This window comes from Leopardus geoffroyi, chromosome A2, assembly GCF_018350155.1.
Source record: "Leopardus geoffroyi isolate Oge1 chromosome A2, O.geoffroyi_Oge1_pat1.0, whole genome shotgun sequence".
In the NCBI taxonomy this organism is placed as follows: domain Eukaryota; kingdom Metazoa; phylum Chordata; class Mammalia; order Carnivora; family Felidae; genus Leopardus; species Leopardus geoffroyi.
This window is the reverse complement of record NC_059331.1, coordinates 43,501,185-43,525,358: the sequence shown is the minus strand read 5'-3', so window position 1 is coordinate 43,525,358 and position 24,174 is coordinate 43,501,185. Positions and strand designations below refer to the sequence as shown.

General features: G+C 36.6%; 1 protein-coding gene and 1 long non-coding RNA gene across 2 annotated transcripts in view; one reads left to right on the top strand and one right to left on the bottom strand.

Moving 5' to 3' along the window:
• Window positions 1-24,174, bottom strand: part of CNTN6 (contactin 6) — a 284,097-nt gene that overhangs the window by 185,406 nt on the left and 74,517 nt on the right. The window contains 1 exon segment of the mRNA XM_045493582.1: window positions 18,657-18,752. Within this exon segment, the coding sequence (XP_045349538.1) occupies window positions 18,657-18,752 (96 nt within the window).
• LOC123605904 lies at window positions 5,631-9,229 on the top strand. Its single transcript, XR_006715987.1, has 2 exons — window positions 5,631-5,913; window positions 8,412-9,229. It is a non-coding gene; the product is annotated as an uncharacterized LOC123605904 (long non-coding RNA).

The following is a 24,174-nucleotide window of genomic DNA, read 5'->3' as shown; positions in this document are numbered from 1 at the left end:
TGCTACATCAGTTTAAACTTCATAAACACCATAATTACACTAGACTAAACTCAGATATGAAATAAGAAAATGAAATAGCATCCCCTGATTCATTATGCTATATTGTCTTCCTCCCAATATAAAGATTAAATGACAGGGATGATTTACAGAGATGACAAACATGAGTTCAATTTTTCTTTTTCAGACTCATAATCAACAAAAGCTTTTTTTTTCTTTTATGAGTGGGGAAAATTGGTTGGTTCCCTGTATGAGAAAAGCCCTTGACATTTTCTGTTGATTCTTCCAAGGTTCACACAGTACTAAATTTTGGTCCTGTTTTTCCTCACTTGAGTATTTGAACATAAACAGTTTCTCCAGTGATGCTACACTGACTTTGTAAACATTGACTGCACAAAGATGAGTATACATCAAGCTTTTCCTTCTCCTCCTTCCTATTCATGTTCTCTTTTCACGTTCTTTACCAACCTGTTTCCACGTTCGTCACCACAGGGGAAAAGTTAGGAACATCATACATCTCACTGGCATGGATTGGTATGCAAATGTAGGAGACAGTTTTATTTACTCAACCAGCATGGTTTTTAAGTTTAAGGTTATTAGTTTATTCCATTATATAAATAATGGATGTGTATAGAATATTTGCAAGTCTCAGAAATGTGAAGAGAAAAAAATACCCAATTTGGATACTGGGAGCAGTCATTCCTGAATCTTTTTCTATACTATGCTGTCAATTGTTAATCTCTACCATGACCCAGTTAAAAATATAACATAAGTAATTTCACTGTTAATAATGAGAACTTGTGAAATTTTAGTTTTAATGGAACTACACATGTTGCAAGTTTCATAATAATCCATCATGTCAAAATATATTTAAATAAAAATGTTTACTTCATTCTATATTATGGTTTTTTATTATAAATAATGCAATAACAAATGCCTTTCCTATACTGTATTTGTTATTATTTTCTTGGCATAATTTTCTAGAATTAGAATTGATGGAGCTAAGATAACTAATATTGGGGGTGTTCTGATAATTATTGTTAACATCCATCTAATTGAATCTTGTGAAGTCAGGGAATGCTTTTCAGTGCAAATTTATCCCAGTGGGTATTCGAAAGATAATCAATGTGATGATGACATTTTTGACAATTTACTAACATTACATGTAGTAACTTGGCATTTATTATCTGATTTAAGTCTTACCCCAAACTCTGTGATGAAACTGCTGATCCTCCCCCATTTTACACAAGTTAGAACTTGAAACTAGTCAGTCTAACAACAGAAGCCACAATCTTAACCACCCCAAAGTACAGGAATTCGGGTGGAGGGATTCTTTAGAAAGGGGGTAGGGTAAGTAAATACAAATGCCTTTTAGCTACCTTAAAGAATGAGGAACTCATCTGGAGGGCTCTGGGAAGCCATAAATGTGACTTAAGCTTGTAACACATTTTCAGTATGAAAAACATGGCCAAATTCTGCACGCAAAGTGCCTAGGAAGCAGTAGCTGCCAGGCTTGCATCAACGTAGCTCAACAGAGAATCCTGATAGGAAGTGCTCTCCAGATAAGAAGGAAATAGACTTTGGGCAAATCTACTTTTTTTCTTTATTTGCCTATCAGACCTCAAAGGGTCCAAGCGCCTAAGGGTTCTTTCAATCCCATGATCTTGGCTGTTCTTTCTACTGCTTTGGAGAAATCGCAGATGGCCTACCATCAAGTGTGACATACACTCTAAGACTCAGTTCAAACAGAGCTGGGTGGACGCAGCTCTCTGAAGCGCTGAATTTTTTTTTTTTTTTCAACGTTTATTTATTTTTGGGACAGAGAGAGACAGAGCATGAACGGGGGAGGGGCAGAGAGAGAGGGAGACACAGAAGCGGAAACAGGCTCCAGGCTCTGAGCCATCAGCCCAGAGCCTGACGCGGGGCTCGAACTCACGGACCGCGAGATCGTGACCTGGCTGAGGTCGGACGCTTAACCGACTGCGCCACCCAGGTGCCCCTGAAGCGCTGGATTAAAGTGGATGCTGTTTTGTTTTTCTAGACAAAGAAAACAAAATTCTATCCAGCTCTTTTATCTTTGAAAATGTAGACATTCGTCTTAATTTTCCATGCTATTCCAAAGCTAAGCACAGAGACTAACTCAAATTTAGCAAACATTGCTATCATATATTGGCTATTACTTATTTTATTATTTATTTTATTTGTTTCTCTTGGTGCTAGCATGGAAGAAGCTGTTTTATGAACTCTTCACAAACACCAATAATTCACAGGTGCCAAGTGCTTTTGCTGACAAGAGCACAAGTGATAATAATGGAGAGTCCACTTCTGAGCTACGAGTCTCCTCTTAATCAGACTACTTAGCAGTGTACATAGGCTTTATCAGTAGCATGCACAATTTCTCCCCCTGCCCCTGCAATGACTAAAAAATAAAATAAAATAAAATAAAATAAAATAAAATAAAATAAAATAAAATAAAATAAAATATAAAATAAAAATAAAATAAAATAAAATAAAATAAAATAAAATAAAATAAAATAAAATAACGGAACCAAAACAGAAGAGAAAGGAAAGCTCTTATCGAGATATATTTTATGGAAGTTTTCAGTTTCAAATTGCCATTTTTAGGGGCATCTGGGTGACTCAGTCGGTTTAGCATCTGACTCTTGATTTCAGATCAGGTCATCATCTCATGGTTCGTGCGATCAAGTCCCTCCTGGGGCTCTGTGCTAACGGTACAGAGATTCCTCGGGATTCTGTCTCTCTCTCTCTCTCTCTCTCTCTCTCTCTCTCTCTCCTTCAAAATAAATAATAAATAAACTTCAAATCACCATTTTTAAAATACCACATACATGCAATATTATTAGTTTCCTAGGACTGCCAGTAACAAATTACCTCAAACTTAGAGGTGCACACCAACAACTTTATTCTCTCACAGTTTAAAAGGCTTGAAGTATAAAATGAAGGTGTTGTCGGGGTTGATTTGTTCTGGAGGCTCTGAAGGAGAAAACATCCCGTGCCCTCTCCCCTGGCTTCTGGTGGTTCTCCGTGATCCTTGACATTCTTGGGTCAACATCACTCCAGTCTCTGCCTGCATCTTCACATTGCCACCTTCCCCTTCACAGTATCTCTGTGTATCCTCTTCTCTTCTCACAAAGACACCAGTCACGGATTTAGAGCCCAATCGGAATCCGGATGATTTCATAAAAGTGGCTGTAACTAATTCCATTGGCAAATACCTTATTTCCAAATAAGCTCCCATTCTTATTTCTGGGAGGACATGACTTTTGTGGAGGATACTCTTCAACCCACAACACTTACCTCAGCATTTTTTGAAAGATGTTTGTGCGGTAACACAGGTTATGTGGAATATTTGGGGAAAAACCTAAACAATAAACTAAAGGGATTTAAGTCTGTCCCTTTATTCCTTCAGTAGAGCTGTTGTGAAGTTCTCAGACACTTCACCATTAAAATAAGAAATGTGATTCTTCAAGAGGCAACCTAACTTTCAGTGTTTTTCAAACTTCTTTGAAGGAAGATTTTTGTTGATTTTTGTTTTGTTTTGTTTAGTTTTCTTTTGTATAGTTCTTTGGAAATGCTAGAGAAAACAAGCCTCAAGTAGTTCATAAAATGAAGTTCACTTGCTTTTCTGCCTTCCAGTTATCTTTTGGAATTCTGGTCTAAACTCTAGTACAGCTAGACTACATCTCAAGAAGCCCAGCGGAAATAGCAAACTTGGCTGTTTTTTACTTCTCCTGTAATTTTCTGGAATCTTAATAAAAGTGAAGCAATCACTTTTTGTTTTTAATTTTTTAATACTTATTTTTGAGAAAGACAGAGAGACAGAGTGCGAGTGGAGGAGGGGCAAAGAGAGAGGGAGATACAGAATTCAAAGCAGGCTCCAGGCTCGGAGCTGTCAGAACAGAGTCTGTCGTGGGACTCAAACTCACAAGCTGCAAGATCATGACCTGAGCCGAAGTCCATCACTTAAACGACTGACCCACCTGGGCGCCCCTAACAATCACTTTTTAATACAAATTATTATGAAATGTTAATTGCTTTCTTTCATGAGTGGAGAGAATGAGGTTGTTTCTTTGAATAATAACTATCATGTAATTAACACACATTATTGAGTAGATTGAATGGATGTCTTAAAACATATTATTTAATGTGTTTTAATCCTTCTAATCCTGTAGGTATTATTTCTATTTGACAGATAAGGAGGCTGATGTTCCAAAGGCTCTGACTTCTCCATGTCCACACAGCTGGTAAAATGAGAAGCCCGTGCTCTTTCTCACTATGTGCGCTTCCTATGCGAGTACAAATCTATTTTATTATATTATGTGTGTGTGTGTGTGTGTGTGTGTGTGCGTGCACGCACTGGATTTACATCACTAAATGCTGTAGATGCTACTTATTTATTTATTTTCTACTTTATGAACTGTATAGGTTTCATTACATGTGTGTAATTAACTTGGAGATAAAAATGTCCACATACACATAACCTCTCATGACAATTTCGTTCTAACAATTGAAACAATGGTACCCCTAGCAAATCACAGGAGCTGATTAGCCAGGTTTCAGGGCTTGGAATTGCTGACACCACTATCATTGTTACATCCAGAAAATGTATGAGGTTAGAGATAAAATGGTCTAATTAACCAGGAGCCGCTTCAATATCCTCAATGACTAGACAAAGATTAATCAGAAAATGGAACCCTGCTTTTCAGATGGTGGAGAGATAATGTGGAGATGTATGTCAATGAACAATGACACCGAAATGACTAATAACCAATTATATCTATAACCTGAAACAACTGTTTGAGAAATTCTCTAAGGCAGACATGGGAAATAAAGAGGGGAGTCTCTCAAAAATCTCTCATCTCAGAGAAAATGGTTTTGTATCTCAAGAATTTTAGAGACTCTGAGAGATACAAAAATGGCAAAATATTAATAATAAAGTTAATGATCTAAAACTCTGTTTTCATCACTGACCTACAGGTTTCTTTTTCCTCAGCTATTGGTCACTGACTGACATGTGGGAGCTGTCCTAGGATGGGCAGAAAGTTTAGTGGATGTCCTTTATTTTACTATTTTTGTTAACCTCTGAGTCCCCAGGACCTGCAATAGCGATTGTGATAATTGCTTAAAATACATTTGGTGAATATAAAAATGGACAATGCAATTAGGAGTCTAACATAATTAACAGAATTCCTATAAACCTATCACCACACACTTTGTTGGCTAGAAAGCATTTCATCTGTTTTTGTTTTCATTGTATGTTTTTCAAATGAATATCTACGTAGAGCTTTGTGTGAGCCAGGTCCTGGTTTGAGGGCTTTGCAGGCCTGATGTCACTTTACGTTCATCACAACCTTTCATTCATTAAGAATCATTTATTGCTTCTTCTGTGCCAGTCACTTTTAGGGGCAGAGCACACAACACAAAACAAAATAGAAAAAAAAAAAACCCAAATAAACATAAAAAACGCTGTCTCCTCCTGGATCTGAAAAGAAGAAAGTGATTATTACTACCACCCCTTTTTGAGCAGAGCAGTTAAGCTATTTGTCTGAGGTCATAAAGAGCCAGGTTCCAGGGTAGACTCGGATACCTAATTACAGAGCCCCTAGTGCTAATCAGAACAATCGTGCCTTTACACGGGCCACCACGGTAAAGGCTTTCTGCACCGTATTTCATGAAATAATCTGCAGCGATCACTATACTAAAGAAAGAAAGAAGATACATGTTCTCTGGATGACTGTTCAGCCTGAGCAAATGCCAAAAGCTGTTAAGCAATGCCCATTGCTAAAACAAATTCTTTCAGATCGTGTCGCCAAGGTTAAAGGAGATATTTCCATAACTACAAGCAAATTAATTTGGAGTTTTGCATCAACAATAATGAGATGGGGCAATAAGAAGGTAACCTTTTATGTGTCTTTTTGTTTTATGACAAAGACAGCACCTTTCCAGGATGGGAAAAAAGGAATTACTTGCCGCTGAGTTTTGTGCAAGCCTTTAATGCTGCCTCCTTAAAACAAAACAAAAGAAAACAAACTTCTTTGGCTGCTGAAATAATGTGTATAGGTTCTTATGTAGAATATAGAAGTTAAAGGGATGTGTAGAAATGTAGAACAAGATTACACTAACAGTGTAGAAATAAGATTACACTATAGGTGAGAATAGTAAGATCCAAAATATAATGAATGAAGATCTACTATCTATCAAAATAGCCCCAGGAGTTGTCTATAAATGTACCTGAAAAGATCTGGGAATACCCAGGGTTATTTAAGGGGTAAACTCTTAAGAAGACAGAACTAAGGTGGGTCTAACCAAAGGCTAGAAGTCTTAACCAGGTAAATGTTACCATAAATAAATAAAAAGCGCATTAACAACATAAACGTGTCCAGAGAAGAAAAGCAGAAAGAGTAAGCATTTGGCAGTGTTTTTATAGTACTCTTCAGGCAGGGGAGATTTTACCCTGACAACTAAGACAATAACAATACTAATGCTGATTAGGCATGTAATGGGTGTGGCAACTAGTTTAAGTGCTTAGTAAAAAATTAAACTTGCCCAAAAGAATGTTTGCTTTTTGCCCTAAAATGTAATCCTTAACTCTTGGGAAGTCATAATAATGTATGTGAAAAGAGCATCTGTTTTCCTGGGGCATTGGGCCACTCCACATTGTCAACGCCAACAATGTGATTTACGGTGGGTGGTTGGGGCTACACTGCATAGTCTACAGTAACAAGATTTGTGGTGCAGTGTGTGAAAGGTAAGGGGAAGCGTAGGCTTTGTGGTATCAGACTGACCTCTGGAATGGCTTGAGCCTAAGGTAAGCCACAAGAACAATCAACCAAATCTGCATGATTAAGCATGAAAAACAGCCTCAAAAACAAAAAAGCAACATAAAGGCTCAAGTGAGTTTCCCTGTGTATTGCCATGCATCTTTCCTGGGAGAAGTAAGCACTATCTGCGCATGTACTAGGAGAGTACAGCTGGAAGCCCTGTGCATGGGACTTGCCTGGACTCTGCTCTAAGCGCCTCTCTCTTTGAATCTGTATCATTTCATTGTAACAAGCCATAACAGTCAGTATGAGAGCTTTGTGGAATTCTCTGCATCCCTCAAGGGAATTATCAAGTTTGAAGGTGATCTTGAGGATTTTAAGAACTTGCAGTTAAGATTAGAAGTGAAGGTGGTCTTGGGAATTCCTAACCTTGGCAGGGCATTACACATATTGTTTAATACTCATAGCTAACCCATGAGGTTCAAGATCACACAAGTGAGAAGTAGCAAAGTTAAGGTTTGAACTCAGGAGTCTGATTGCTAAGATCAGACATTACTCCCCACCAATATAGAGAATGTTGTAAGGGATGGTACTTTGTAAGGGACAGGGAAAATTTACAAGGCTTTGACAATCACTCTAACAAATATCCCTCAAGACTATCCATATGTCATGCTGGCCAACCAACTTCCTGATACATAATTGTTTTAAAATGTGTTTTTTTGTTATTATTTAGACATAGGGAGGACAACTGATTGGGAAATGACTGCCAGTGAAAAGACTGCTTATTACAGTTCCCAAGAAGGAGGACATGCCACATCATGCAAGGCCATACAGGGGAGCACCAAGGTTAATCGGGGCGCAAGAGTGAAGGAAGAGGCAAAACATCAAGAAGGCTTAGGGGAGACTAGTTTGAATAATTTCATCAGTCTCTGGGGTATAGGGACTGTCCCTAATTGTTTGGGACCTGGCCCTGGAGTGATTAGGGCAGGAGAATATGACCAAAGTTTAAGAGCCCAGTAAAGGAGGTGGTTGGATTTATGGGGACTGGATTGGTTAGTCCACACATGAAAGCCCACTCAAAGGTGAGTCCTTTAATATCCGTAGGAATTGGTTAGCCTTGGGAGGGGCAGGCTCACCAGGGTCAGAAACGCTCAAGACAGTAAAGTATCAGACATACAGAAAAGAAGAAGCCATGATTAATACAATAATTTACAGACCCAGGTAGAAAGGAAAAGGAATAGGGCATACATTCTCAACGGTATCAATATCAACTCCAAGGAAGTAAAAATTGGATGAGGGAGTGCAGAGGGTAGGTACAGGTATACAGTATATAGAGTATTAAAACATTATGGGTGGAACACTCAGAGGGCTCCTTTGTGTTATCAGGAAGGTGTTAATGAAATACAAGTGGAGAAAGACTAGAATGGAGTACCTTGGATAATGGATGTAAATATTCTACAAAATAAAAACTAGAACAATCTATTATAATCTATTATTAATATATTGATATATTAATATAAATGATTATTTTATGATTTACATATAAGTATCTTATATATTTTCTCAGCAAGTGTTTATTCATAAAGACCTGATCAACTCTGTGCTAAGAAAACCTAATTTCTAACTCCACAGAGCTGAGAATGAGACAGAAACATAACAACTACAACTCTATGATGCTCTGTTTGGGTACGACGATTCCTCCCAGAGATTTCCTGTCTTCTCCTTCTAAAATATCAATGATGTTATAAAGACATCTTATAAAACAGAGATTTCTACCTTTAAACAGCCTGGGGGGTTATATTCACCAAGAGTTTGTTGATTTTAAACTGGCTTAAGAGTATTTCTGATGAAATTTTCTTTTCTCTTTTCTAATAGTTTCTGCTGGAACTGAGGGAGTAGGGGAGGTAATAAGAAATGCAGGGGGTAGTGCCCACTTTGATAGAATGAAGTAAAATTGGCCTGACACAGACAAAATTATCATAGAGCTTACATAAGGATGACATAGGTTTTTGAGGCATTCTATTTTTTTTTAATTGAAAAAAGACATGAGAAATTCCCTGGGCCAATACAAATGTTTTGTATCTTGTTTTAAGTGGTGGTTTGATGGTGAGTACAATTATTAAAACTCATTGAACTGAACACTCAAGATCATTGTATTTTATTGAATATTAATTATACTTTGACTTTTCAAAATGAGTGTGGTGGGAAGACTGAATAATGATTTAAATCTGAGGTTTGCAGGGTTTATTCCTTCATATATAACTAAAATTGAGCAAATACAGCACTAACTATATGCTTGCTGTATTTTATGTAAGAGACTAAACTGCATTGGAAAATCACATATTTGTAAAGCGAACCATAGAGATCATGAGAAAATAGAGGCCCCAATTGGAAGGCGACTTCACAAATATAGCAACCAGAAGAAGAGTGACATTAAAGAAATAATATTCGGGGCGCCTGGGTGGCTCAGTCGGTTAAGCGTCCGACTTCAGCCAGGTCACGATCTCGCGGTCCGTGAGTTCAAGCCCCGCGTCGGGCTCTGGGCTGATGGCTCAGAGCCTGGAGCCTATTTCCACTTCTGTGTCTCCCTCTCTCTCTGCCCCTCCCCCGTTCATGCTCTGTCTCTCTCTGTCCCAAAAATAAATAAACGTTGAAAAAAAAAATTAAAAAAAAAAAAAAGAAATAATATTCAAAAATATGCATTGATTTTTCCCCATATTCTCAGTACTATATTAGCATTTTAAACTTTTTATTTAATGATCCATAACCTAACAAACAACTCATCTATGTGTGTTCTCAGAGGCTGTTTGTAATCCTTCAAGGATAAAAGTACCTATGATGGAAAAAGTAAGATAGTCTCAATGGAAGAGACAAAGAGTCAGCATAGTGTGAGAAGAGACGTAATATAGTGAAGAGTTTGAAGGTCTGAGTTTGTATCATAATTTTGCCACTGACTGTGTGACATATAACAGAATATGTTAACACTCAAGCCTAATTTATCAGTAGAATGAGGGGTAGAACACATCTTGGGTTTTAATTTACAACAAAGGTAGCAGCCTCCTTTTTATTCTGTTGGCTTGGTAGACATTAGTATTCGATCACAGAATTCTTTCCCATTGAGTTCAAATGTAGCCATCAAGGAATTCTCATTGCAGTCAGTACTAAATGTGGGAATTCACAGCTAAATGATTGGAGTTAACATGGGGAAGACAATGTATCATCAGTTCAGGTGTAGATAATCTGAATTTCCTGGCCCTAACAGCCAAAAATTGTTAATTAGATTATTTTATATGTCTATTCATTAAACAGATACTTACTAAGTGTGCCCAGAATGGGCAAGTCAGTGTGGTAGGTACTTTCAGGGATGCAGAAATAAACTGGATGAAACCAAAGGACTTACAGGTTAGCAAATGTGATGATGCCTCTACATTTGTTATACAAAATAAGGTAGACAGTGATAACAGCAGTGAAGGGTGTTTAGAAACGAGGTTGTGTGAGTGTATGTGTTAGGGGAGGTGGGGAAAGTGTTCATAGGAGACAGCGATTCGGGTACATTTTGTTTCTTATGACATGAAAAATCATAAACTCGGGCCACAAGGCTGTTGTGAAATCATAAGGTAGCATAATAAATTCTAGCTACACCAAGCTAGATGACAGTCAACCCATGCTGAGTCTTGGTTTTTTCAGTGAATGCCTTTTTCAGCCTCTTCCCACATTAAAGATGGAGATCTGCATGCTAAAGGTGAAGGTCCTGCCAGATTTGTGGTATCAGTTGAGTGAAGTAACTCAAGCCTATTTTAGACAGATATGCAATCACACATGTGCACGGAAAACAAAAACAAAAACAAAAACAAAACTACCTTATACCTAAACACCAGGGAATTGAGCCCATAAGATAAAATTGAATTGAGCTTCCTAATAGAAAAGCATTGGTAATAATTTCACATAATAATTTTCTACAGAGGCTTAGAAAGAAGCCTATTGTTCTCTAGGAGATAACTAAACATTCCTTTCTCCTAAATTTAAATTGTGAATTTTAACTGTATTTGTGACCGTTATTTATCTTGGTTATAAGAAAAGTTAATTTTTAGTATTACAAGGAATAGTCATTTCTCAGTTTTCATTTTTGGATTCATTGAAATAGAAAGCATTTTAAAAACCGCAATTGATTTGTTTTTGTTTTTTAACCAAAATCCAGTCCTCAGAGACCATAAAAAAGTTGAATGTACACTGGGTGGCTAATTCTGTAGATCTAGTAATCTTTAAAATTTTTTATTTTATGTTTTTTAATTTTAATGTTTATTTATTTTTGACAGAGAGAGAGACAGAGCATGAGTGGGGAGGGGAAGAGAGAGAGGGAGACACAGAATCCAAAGCAGGCTCCAGGCTCTGAGCTGTCAGCACAGAGCCCGATGTGGGGCTCGAATTCACAGACCATGAGATCATGACCTGAGCTGAAGTCAGACGCTCAACTGACTGAGCCACCCAGGTGCACCTTAAATTTTTTCGAATATTAGCAAATGTAAACTTTTAAAATGTTATTATATTATCACTTCCTATAGATTCCAAAGGGATAAAATTCTTGCTAATCCCATAAACAGTAATTTAACGATCATCAATATTTTTTACATAAAATCTCATTTTGGGGGAGGTAGTTTATAAAAAGTGGTATCTTGTAAGAATTCTTTCAGTCTCTTCTAGGGAAAAAGAAAAGATAAAGATGAATAGATGCAAATATTGCCCTCCAGTTCTGAGAGTATGTACCAGCCACTGAGTTCATGAAGACTGCCTCTTTTCTATCCTTGAGGTGGGGGGTACTATTTTTCAGTTGCTATTGATGGTTCTTTGATTATTCACTTTGGCTTATTGGGTCATTATTAGGACGTGTGTGTGAGTGTGTGTGTGTGTGTGTGTGTGTGTGTGTGTGTGTGTTTGTGTTTGTGTGGTGTGGGGAATAGACTGATGGTGGATAAATGAGCTCTTGTAGAGGAAGATGAAGAAGAAGAGATAGCAAGGTTAGTGGGAGTGGGATCCAACAGAGGTAAGAGTTGTCCACTCAAGGGAGTGATACAGTGTGGGGCTCTTATTTGGGAAACTGCTGGGAGAACTGAGGTAAGAATCACCATAGGGAGCTCAGGGAGTCAGAGATAGGCTACCTTCCCCAACCGTGCAGACTTTGTGTTCCAAAGAACAGCCATACATGGGATCTTTGTTATCCAGGTGGTCAGGGAGTGGTATAACAGCTGCACAGGGCCCCATGCTTATAAGGATCCCACATTTATAACTTATGAACAAGGAACCCTGCATTTTCATTTCTACCTTGGCCTCACAAATAATGCAACCAATCCTGAGTACGGGCAATACTGTATCCCTACTGTCAATCTCCAGACCATTCCACCTTCTCTACTGCTGTCTCCATGAAAACTACAGGACCAAAGGTAAAACCAGGCACCTGCTGGGCTACAGGAGAGAAAGTATTGAGCTACAGTTGGGGAATAACATGAGGACTTAACATGGGGAAATGCAGCCATTGTAGCCTGACACCATGGCCTATAACTGTGTATATAAACATACTATATTTTCTATAAAAGATCCAAATGAAAATTGTGTATATGAAGGACTTTTGTACAACAACCACCAACTTTAATTATTTCATCTCCATTGGCTTCCACAACTCAAAGAAATGTAAAGCAAAGTGTGAAAAGGTAGGAAAGAAAAAGAAAAAAAAATTGTATGTATGGAAAGAACTGATGTCAGCTACCAAAAAAAGTACTTCATTAGACATCGGGCAGCTTTTGGAGCTTGCATAGCTCCCTATGGAAGGTGTTTACTTAGGGAGGAAATCCACCATTGAAATTGATCAATGGGGAAGTCTAAGAATTGTAAAAACAACAAAGCCTTTTGCAAGTCATTCTATGTGGATAAAATAGGTGAACCTCCCACTGGGGCATTTATGAGGACACACTGGGTTTGCCTCTTCATCTCCCTTGATTGGTTTCACTCTTCAACTTCTTTTTCTCCTAGGCAACATGAAACAGACCTTTGTATATGACAAGATTTCTTTTATATGTGTATTTGAACAGGGTAGGCCGGAGAAATCATACTGAAAGGGGCAGTTTATCATACACCTCTTTTCCCCTCTCCTTTATTTAAAAAAGAAGACTAGATTGAATGGCTTCAGAAAGGCTACTGAGTGTGGCAGACATTTAGCCATTGCTAAAGCAGCTCCACGCTATAAAAGGTCTACGGCCAGCGAGACTGCACAGTGCTTCTTGCTGCAGCCATGTTCAGGTTGTCTTTTCCACTCAGGAAGCTAAATTAGGAGTTAAGAGGCACCAATTTAGCATTTCATGCTCTAAATGAAAGATGAAAGAGCCCTAACTCACAGGAAATATTAAAAAAAAAAAAAAACAACACCTAAGTGTAAAGCAGAGTGGCTACATGACTTGCATTTGTATTTTATTTTGCCGGTCATGCCATAAGACTCAATATTTTGGTCATTCTAAATTAAAGATGTCTTTGTGAAAGTTTCCCAAAATGATCAAAATGAAGGTCATTTTCCTTCCGAAGTAATTCTGGTAGAGTAGGTGGAATTTGTGAAACTATCTGTAAAAACTGGGTTTGTATTCACAAGAAGGTCTGAAGGTATGAAACATTTTCACATATAAACATAGATTTGCAAATCTCTTTTGAAATTATAGGTAAGCCTTCAGTAACATCAACCATCTTTGTGGCTCAATTCTGACACCCATCTGGATGTGGCTCAAAATGATTTCTTCCACAAATACACAGAAAAAACTCCTTTTTATTTTGGCAAGTTTGGTATCTTGTCATCTCTTTCATTTTCTACAATATACTAACATATATATATGTATATGTATATATATGTATATATATATACATATACATATATATATGTATCTATCTTCTATATTAAACAATAAATACTTCCATCACAAAAATCATCTTACTCCCTTTTATATTCCCCATATTATTTGGGACAGTGCTTTGAAGCTGGTAGATTAATCAATTAATATTTGTTAAATGAATGAAAATAACAAAGGCCTAAAATTTATTGATAATATTACATCTCTAAGAACTAAAAAAACCAGTAAGGAAAAAAAATAGGACATAGCTCCTAATCTATGCAAGTCACTATTTTCTTAATTTATATAATCCTCATAAAACTTCATGAGATGTCATTATTAATATTTTAATGTTTCAAATAAGAACAGTGAGATACAGAGATAAGTAATTCAAGTTTATAGAGCAGCAGAGCAAGGATTTGAATCAATGCAGTCTTCAGTCCGTGCTTTTAATTACTATGCTATATATAGCTTTTCTAACAGATTATATTTATTGTGTCTGTTGTAAGTGCTTTACATGCACTAACTCATTTCTATCATGAACTCTGTTTACAGAAGCTGGCTATAAGCCAGGATTGGATATATTAGCATTTTAACTGGCCTTTAACAATACAAAACATAGGCTGAGAATTTTATACTTTTGTGGTTTTATTCTAATGAAGTGGTTATCAAAATGTGCATTGAGAACCCCTAGGGGTTCCTGACTTCCTTTCAGATTGTTTAAGCAATCAAAGCTCTTCTTGATACCAAAGTAAGTGATTTGTATTTTTTTGTTCTTTTTCTCCTCACATGTTCTAAATAACATTCTTTTTAAACAAATGATTTTCATTGTGGAAAAGAAGAGTCTCTAAGTGTAAAAACTACAGCAAATAAATATAAAATTAAACAAGAAATCATGGATAAGCTTCTTAAATGCAACAATTTTAAGCAGAAGGGATTTTGAGGTCCCTGTATCCCACAGGACTGGTTCTATCAACTAGTGAACCATGTGAAGTTCCTTATTAGATAAAGATTTAACAAGCAATGATTATTCCACAAATTTTAGGAATGATTCTTTACTGTCTAACTCCTTGTAACGCCATGAAGAAATTTCAAGTGTACATACAACTTTTAACCATTCCTAGTAAAGCTACTTAATTGCTCTAATTTACATAATAAGTATATTAATGTAATGCTAAAATAGCACTAGTTGTTCCTAATTCTATAAACACAAACAACATATTCTTATATAATACTATGAACTTGACAGTCTCATATTATTTCCTAACTTGAACTTCAAGTGAAAAATACCAAGATTGACAATGTTCTACATCATTTCATAAACTTGATGTCCACATAGATACTTAATTCCTAGGCTATGTAACTCACATGTAGTGTGCAGTTATCTGTTTGAATCATATCTTAGGACCACTGAAATAACTATTACTTATTTTCAAATGTTCATTAGGAAAGTTATCCTTATATTCCAGTGAAACCAGTATATTACGGTACTGTAGTATAACTAGTTCCAAATTTGGGCTTATTATTATTATTGTTATTATTATTATTATTATTATTATTATTATTATAACATGAGTTTGTGTCCTTCAGATATGACATTAACAAAAAAATAAACACCTGGCTTCATGGACAAACATTCACCATTACATTAAAGGAAAGTATCTTTGTAATATCACTAAACTCAAAGCACATTCTTCTCAATGAAACATTATTAGAATTTTTGGTACCCGCCACAGTAAATAATTAATAATGAAACTTTCCCACCTGCTGTCAGAGCATTATCTTCTCTGAAATTTCCAGGTCACCTAGATTTCAGTGACACATGCTATTTCTTCTATTGTACTTCTATAATAATCACTTGGCAAAATTGTCCAACTGCCGATTGTGGAATAGAATAAGTATAGTGTGATCCCCAGTGACCTTTCCTCCATATTCACACCCTTTTCTAGTTCCCTGCCATTCAGTGTGTATGAGCCCAGTGACCTACTTCTAATCAAGAGAAAAAAGCAGAGGGGATGGAGTATCCTATCCATGATGAGTTACATAAGACTGTAACTTCCATCTTGCTAGAAGAATGTCCCTATTGGGTAATTAACTTGCATACTTTAACAAAGTAAGCATCTATGTGGAGAGGGCCATGCGGGAACTAACTGAGGGCAGCCTCTGGGCCACAACCTGTTAAGAGATGAGGTCCTCAATCCAGCAAAACTCAAGGGACTGAGTCTGCCAACAACCTTAAGGGTTCAAAAGCAGATCCTTTCCCAGTTGAGTCTGCAGATAAAAGCCCAGTCATGGTTGATACCTTGAGTACCACTTTCATATGAGATCTTGAAGCACAGAACCCAGATGAGCAGTGCCCAGAATAGTGACCCACAAAAACTGTGACAGAATAAGTGCATGTTGTTTTAAGCCACCAAATTCACGGTACTATTATTCTGTAGCAACAGAAAAATCAATATAGTGATTCAGATACCAGTTTTCTTTTTTTTTATGGATTCATTTAAAACATGTTTTTTAAATATTATTTTAGGGAGAGAGCAAGTGAGCAGGAGAGAGAGAGAGACAGAGACAGAGACAGAGACAGAGACAGAAAGAGGGAATCTCAAGCAGGCCCCATGATCAGTGGGAAGCCTGACACGAGACTTGAATCCTAGTCCCCGGAATCATGATCTGGACTGAAATCGAGAGTCCCAACACTCACCGACTGAGCCACTCAGATACCCCAAGATATCAGTTCTCTTTATAGGTTGCCAGAAACAGAATTGGGGTTTTGATTCCAAGAGGTACTCTTACTTATTAGAAAAGGAAAATTTATATGAAAATGTGTCTACAATGCCTAGAAAATAAGGGACACTGAGGATTATAAATATATGAAATCCAGTTGTATACTATGTGATCAGTAGAATACTGGCCCTAGTGAGACATTTTGGTACTTAACTAATGTTGAAGGAAAAGATATGGCCTTGGCCAAGAACCTGCTTACGCCACCATTTGATCAACCTACTTCTTTTTAAATGTATTTTCATTAATATTTTAAATGCACTTAAAATTACTAATTGACTAATAATAGGTATTAAGCCATGGTTTCTCTTTGAATAAATGGAACTGTCTTTTTTTTTTTTTTTTTTTAATTTTTTTTTTTTTTTCAACGTTTATTTATTTTTGGGACAGAGAGAGACAGAGCATGAACGGGGGAGGGGCAGAGAGAGAGGGAGACACAGAATCGGAAACAGGCTCCAGGCTCTGAGCCATCAGCCCAGAGCCCGACGTGGGGCTCGAACTCGCGGACCGCGAGATCGTGACCTGGCTGAAGTCGGACGCTTAACCGACTGCGCCACCCAGGCGCCCCGGAACTGTCTTTTAATAGAATTTGCCACCTTGTATCTTTAGACTCACTTTCTTTACCTTCTCTAGTTTGATTTTTCTTCACTACATTAACTTTTTTCAATGATCATCTCAGTATTAGAATGATTGTTTCTCTGAGAACTGTAAATTTCAATATTAACTTAGAAACATTGTATGTTGCCTTTTAAATTCCGTGCCTATGTATATAGAATATTTCATCTTGTCCTTTTTAAAATTCACAACTCTAACCCACACAAGAAGGACCAAAAAAAGACCATGCCTGTGAAAATTGCACCAGTGTTTTTCAGTAAGTTAAGTGAATGATAAAATAAAAATGAAATAATTATTTGAGATAATACATTGTATGTGTTTAACTTGGACTCCTATAGAGCTGATCTTTAGTTTTATCTTTTGAAAAAGCTATAGAGTGAATTTTTCTAGGATTACTTTTAAAGAAAGAAATTAAATTGTCCATGCAACACCATTACATATGCAAGAAAAAATATTCACAGATGCATGATAAACATTTCAATTGGATTACACTTTTATAGCTGGAACTGAAATATAATTTTAAGCCACAAGCATTCAGGCATGTTTCATCAATTTTCTGTTCCTTTGCCCATATGAAATGTGTGATAAATGATATAAATATATGCATACTTTGTATAAGAGTTACACTTTTGAGGTTAAAAACAAAAACAAAACAAAAAAAGGTAGAGAAAATGGCAAAAGGAGATGGGTGAGTACTTATCTTCATTTTTAACACAGAATACAAATTAATTTTATGCTTTAAACTAAGAGAATACTTATTGTAACTACATATCTGATCCTTGCTCAGGACGATGACACAATTTTGAATTAAAAAAAAATAACATCAACAGGACTTGCTGGAAATGAACTACTGAGTAACTATAGTTCTACAATGACTTCAGAGAGCAGTGTGCCCTGAAGCACATGTTTCTAGGACTGAGAAAACAAACTATATGGAAGGTCTGTTAACTGGAGTACCTGCCTGAAAACTGGAGAAGGAAGATGCTTATCTTCACACTCCAACGCTGATAAGGAAAATATAATCATTAGAAGTTGATGCACAGGAATGCTAAGCCAGTGTTATTTGTCTCTCTGGGATACTTGGATAAAACGTTGAGTAGATTTGTCTACCATTCCTAAACAAAAGGCTTAGAAGAGTGGCTGGAAATAATTAAAGTGATATTAATCGGTGAATATCAAAAGGTCTTGAAATCATTCAATATACACAGAGTGCTTCGGAAATATAAATCTTTGAGAAACAGAAGGAAAAGATGTGCTTGGGTGACTGCTGTGGTGACAGGTGTGATGTCAGTGGGGTTGACAGAGGCGAAGGCTGATAGTGGACAGAGACAGTGTTTTGCTACGGGGTGTGCAATAGGTATATGCTGAATATTCAGTAGTCTTTTGTAAATGTTATTACTATTTGGATTCTTTATAAAGAATAAGTCCAACTGAGCAGAATAAAATGCTCTCAAATATCAATTTTCCACACTCATGAACAACGTGGCTGTTTAAGCCATGAATCATTAACATGGCAAAAACAAATCACAAGGGTAAGTACCTTGTGTGCAAGACACACACTTAGCTGGAAATAAGTCACCTTGAAAACTAAAAACTACATAAACATAGTACTTACAGACACACCTATACACATAATGCTGAGAAGTATATATAACTTTGTGTCTCCACAAGATATTGCCCAGAAGTTTAGATGTTTGTATTGTCAGAGCACCTAAAAAAATAAACAAAAATAAATTCTATATTTCTTGCTCTAAAAACTGTTGTTATTCAATTTCTTACATGGAAAACAAGATAAAAATCTCAAAAAAACCTAGAAAGATTTGGACTAATAACTAAAGTAGCTCTCATGATTTCATGATGCACATTTCATTAACAATGTGAGAAGTAAGTTCCTCCTAATATGACCTCCATATAGAGATAGCAACTCCCAAGTTTTTCTCCGCTTTGTGGGGGTATGGGTAAGCAACTATGTGCAGCAATGTGTTTTATTCATTGTGCATCTCTGGAGAAAATCAGGTCACCTTCAATGATCTTATCAGTCAAAGAAAATAGGACTGCTTCACAAAGCTATTAAAATGGAAGAGAATTAGAATGTATAAAAAGCTTTCAGATGCTGGGATCAAAGGGAAAAAGGTCACAGACTAGGCAGGGATTGTTTCCTTGGCTGAAATTCATGGTTTTGATTAACATGAAGTTGTAAATGGCTATAACATTGTAAGCAGTCATAATAAAATAAAGTAAGAAAGAAAGGCCAAGGACATTATAGAAATGTAGAGGAAAGAGTCAAAAGAATAATGCTAACAAGTGGAGAAAAATAAGCAACTAGAACAGAATTATAATAACATGCTTTGGAGTAATTTGTTTATGATTCTCAAAATGGTTTAGCATATACTGGGGAATCTAACCCTCACAAGAGAGGTAAGTATTGTCATCCATACTTCATAGAGATGGAGACCAAGGTTAAGATGTAACTTTTGCAAGTTCAAAGAACTATTGGCAGCAGAGCGACTGTTCTCTTCCAAGCCTTCAAAACACTCAACAGAACATTGTTAAATATCCACAAATATTCATTAAATGAATAAGCTTGTACTTAAGCCTACTTTTCTAGTTCCAAATCTAATGTTCTTTCCAGTTACCTGACTTCCTCAGTAAGTGATAAATCTATGCAAAACCATTTCAACTCTGTTAAAAACCTATGCTGAGACAGAAGTAAGTAAAATACTTAGTAAATGTCTATTTTAAACTAGAATTAGCTGCAGGAGTACCTTAGGTGACAATTTTCAACTAGGATGACGAAAATGATTCACCCATTTTGGTTGAGACTAATAAAAATATCATAATCCTATCAGTCAACAGATTATGTCTTAATTACAGGTAAGGTAACTAACCACTTTCTATGTGTCAACACAGAGAAATGGGAAGATAAGTATTCTGAATATCCATATTTACTTCTCCTAGATTCACTAGTTCTTGTCTCTTACTCCCCCTTTCTTTTCTTTGCATGCTCTGTGTCCTACTTTTTTTTTCCTAAATCATTTGAAAGGCAGTTGCAGGGAACCAACAATTTTTGCCAAGGATGCACAAAGCTGAAAATATTATGCCAACACTTTTTTGAACCAACTTTGCTTGAACCAATAAGAGCTGAGATCACAAGAATACAAACTAGCTCCAGATATGAAGAACACCATGCCTAAAGGAGTGATGGTAAGCTAGCATTTTTCCTTCCTTCGTAACAAATTGGTAAGGATGAGCATGGGCCTGGTGGCTGCAGATAAAATAAAAATTCACCCTCACTTTCAAGCACTCGCCACAGAAACTCTTGGTGCCAGAGATAAAAGGGAACTTTGCACTCAGTCGCAGGCTCCTTCTTTGGACCTTAGCAGAAGCTCACAAAAAATTGTCGTAGTATAATCCTTATTGTAAAGACAAGGGGAGGGAAGAGCAGCCACTGCAAAAAGGCCCAAAACCCCATTCATATCCTTTGCCCCCATCTATGGAAGGAAAGCTTCAAACTGCAGGGAGAAGTGCCTTCGGGAAGGGAAGTGGTGAAAACACATTGTAGCTGGAGACCGGAAATGTAAACATAACAAATCAAATACATCTTTCCCAGAGTTATATCTGGGAAGAGGGCAAGAAGACTGACACAGCCATATCCTGAAACCCAGGAACATAGTATTTGCCTAAAACTGAAGCTTAGTCAGAACAAGAATGTCCCTCCCACTTACCTTGAGGCGAAAGAGAGGCAAGTGACATCTAATAGTGGGATACAACTTGGGGACTTTCAAAAACATGTGTAAAGACTCCGTCTGAGGTGCAGTTCAAAGAGGAGAACCCCAAAGAGGAGAGTGGAATAGACACCGAGAAAAAACTCTGGCAAATCAATCCTCACCCGAAACACAGTTATCCCCAAAGAAGTCAAAACCAGTGGTCAACTGAGGATAATTAAAGCAAATCTAAACCCAGTACCTCTCTTGGCTAGACAGACTTAAACTCCCACACTGGAGGCTTACCAGAGGTAAAAGCACCCCCAGTCCCAGGGACAGAAACTATTTAGTCTAAGATGTTCAGCTTTCAGCAAAAAGTTTTAAAGCATATGGGAAGACAAGGAAAAAATAACACTACCAAGGAATAAAACCATCAACAGAACCAGAATTGGATATGACACAGGTACTGGAGTGACCAAATGGACAATTTAAAATAACTATGATTAATACGTTAAAGCTCTAATGGAAAACACAGATCATATGCAACATCAGCAGGATAACTTATACAGACATGGAAAAAATCAACTGGATATGTTAGAAACAAAAAACAGTGATAAAGAAAGCCTTCAACAGTCTCATCAGCAGACTTGACACATTCAAGGAAAGAATAGGTGAAACTGAAGGTAAGTTAATAGCAACCCCTAACCTAAATCATAAAGAAAGAATATGTGTGAAGAAAGCACAAGAGCCTTCAAGAGCTGTTAGACAATATCAAACTGTCTAACTCGTATGTAATTAGAATTTCACAAGAAGAAAGTGAGACCAGGGAAATAAGAATAATGATCAGGATTAAAAATATTTAAGTGAGTCATACTCAAACAGAAAATATCAAGACAAACAGAAAATCTTAAAAACAAACATAGAAATGACACATATACACAGAAAAACAAGTACAAAAATTGCACACTTTCCCTCAGAAATCATGTAGGTTAGAGGAAAATGGAGGATATCTTCAAAAGGCTGAAAGGGGTGTCTGGGTGGCTCAGTTGGTTGAGTGTCCATCCGACTCTTGATTTCTGTTCAGGTCATGATCCCAGAGTTGTGGGATTGAGCTGGGCTCTGGGATCCGTGTGAAGACTGTTTAAGATTCTCTCTCTCTCTCTCTCCCTCTGCCCTTTTCCCCCACTCATGCTCTCTCTCTCTCAAATAACAACAAACAAACAAAGGGCTGTAAGAAAAATGTGTTTACCCACAATTCTATACTCAGTGAAAATATCTTTCATAAATGAAGAATAAATACAAATTATCCTTAGACAAACAAAAATTCATAGATTATATTGTCAGCAGATTTGCACTAAAAGAACTATTAACGAAAGCTCTTCAGATGGTGGATGCTAGACAAAATCTTCGAAATAGGGAGATTAAGTGTGCAGGAAGAAGGTAAAAATACAATTTACCGCTGTAACAGTAAGTTGCAGAATATCACATTTCATCTCTAAATACCTCAGCATTTATTTTTTAATAAAGGGCTATTATCCTGCAATAATCATAAGAGCATTATCACAATTGAGAAAACTGACACATATACAGCATTTCAATTTAGTCTATATTAACTATATTCAACTGGCCAAAAATATGTATTTTTTTATACCTGATTATGTTTTTCAGGATCACATCAAAATTGAATTTTTGATACAATTTCTTTAGTTTCTATTAATTTGGAACAGTTCTTCTATGTTTTCTACTTTTAATCACATCAAGAGTTTTGAAAGGCGTGTGCCATGAAGGAAGTTTCTCAACCTGAATTCTATGGCGGTTTCCACAAGATTAGATTCAGGTTAAACATTCTGAGCAAGAATATGACATAGAGGATGTTCTATATATCTTACTGTATGAGGAAGCATACTATTTCATTTGGTCCCTTGAAGAGTGATGCTAATTTTGATCACGTGGTTAGAATGGAATGGGTATATCTTTCCAGTAGGGAAGTCTCTTTCTTTGTAATGCAGAAATAATCTGTGTGATGATAATTTGAGACTATGTGTAGTATATTTTATTCCCCAATAAATTATAAACATTTTAACTTTCATCCAAGCTAAACATCTATATAAATTGATTTCTATACACATCGTTTCTATTTTCATAAATGCCATTTGCAAAATACAACTTTATTCCTTGTTTGTTAAATAAACAGATATAGTTCAATTAAGGTTACAATTTCCTTTAACTCTTCATTTACTTGACCAATAATGGTCTTAGACTGTTCTCCTTTGCTTTTTGTGATACAACACCCTCTAGCTTGCTTCAGATCTTTGTGGTCGCTACGTCTTCATCACTTTTGCCTGCTAAATATTCTCTATTAGCCACTCTCTTCAACTAACCAGATTGAATCCAGTTGTGTCATGTTTGGTCATGGTACCTCTTTGTTCCTCTATGCCTATTATATTTTATTCATACCCATGTCATGATGATTTCTAAGTTCACCAAGTCTCCAACTCAGCCTTATATTTTTGGCTCCATGGGTATTCATTTTTATAGTCACACTTCTATAGAATAATAAACTTATATGGAATAAGGAACTCATGTTCAAACTCAACATCTGGCTATCTTCCTTCTGCAGAAAATGGCACCACCATTGAACCGAATGCTCCACCAGACACCTGGGAGTCTTCCTTAACATCTTCCTCTCACCTCTCTGTATAATACAATGCAATTTTTAGACCTTAGATTAAGCCCCCAATCTTTTCAAATGATTCTATTGCTATAGCCAGATCCCTACATCAAATCACTGACTTTTTTCTTTTGCCTTGATTACAATGATTGCCTTTTTAACTTTCATTCTTTCCATACAGTCACCATTGAGCAGTCAATGTAGTATTTTCAATATAGAAATTTGATCACATTTTTGTTGTTTCTCTCCCCTATCCTACCTCCCTCATCCAGCTAGAAACCACTCAGTGACTAGATTATTTTTGGCCAAAAGGAGAAATGCTTAATAATTTGCACAAGGACTACAAAGTACTATATGACTTGATCCCTGCCTCTCCCTATTGCTTCATCTGCTGTTCTTCCCATTACTACCTTCTACTGCCTTTCTTTTGGCCTTGAACTACCTGTGTTTCCTCCCACCTAGTTTCTTTGTTGTTTATTTTTGCCTGTGTTACAAATGCCTTTTCTCTACTGCATTTAATTAATGGTCAATTATTCAGATTTTAGAAAGTCAATTCATCAAAGTAGTTTCATTGTATTCACTAAATGAAGTGAGCTTTCCATATTATAAGCTTTTAAAGTTGGGTATATTTTAGTGCTCCAATCACAGGTGTGTGTGTGTGTGTGTGTGTGTGTGTGTGTGTGTGTGTGCACGCATGCATGCACATGCCTAAGGGTAAAATTACTGGTCTGTAAGCTCTGTAAAGATTGGGCCCTTGT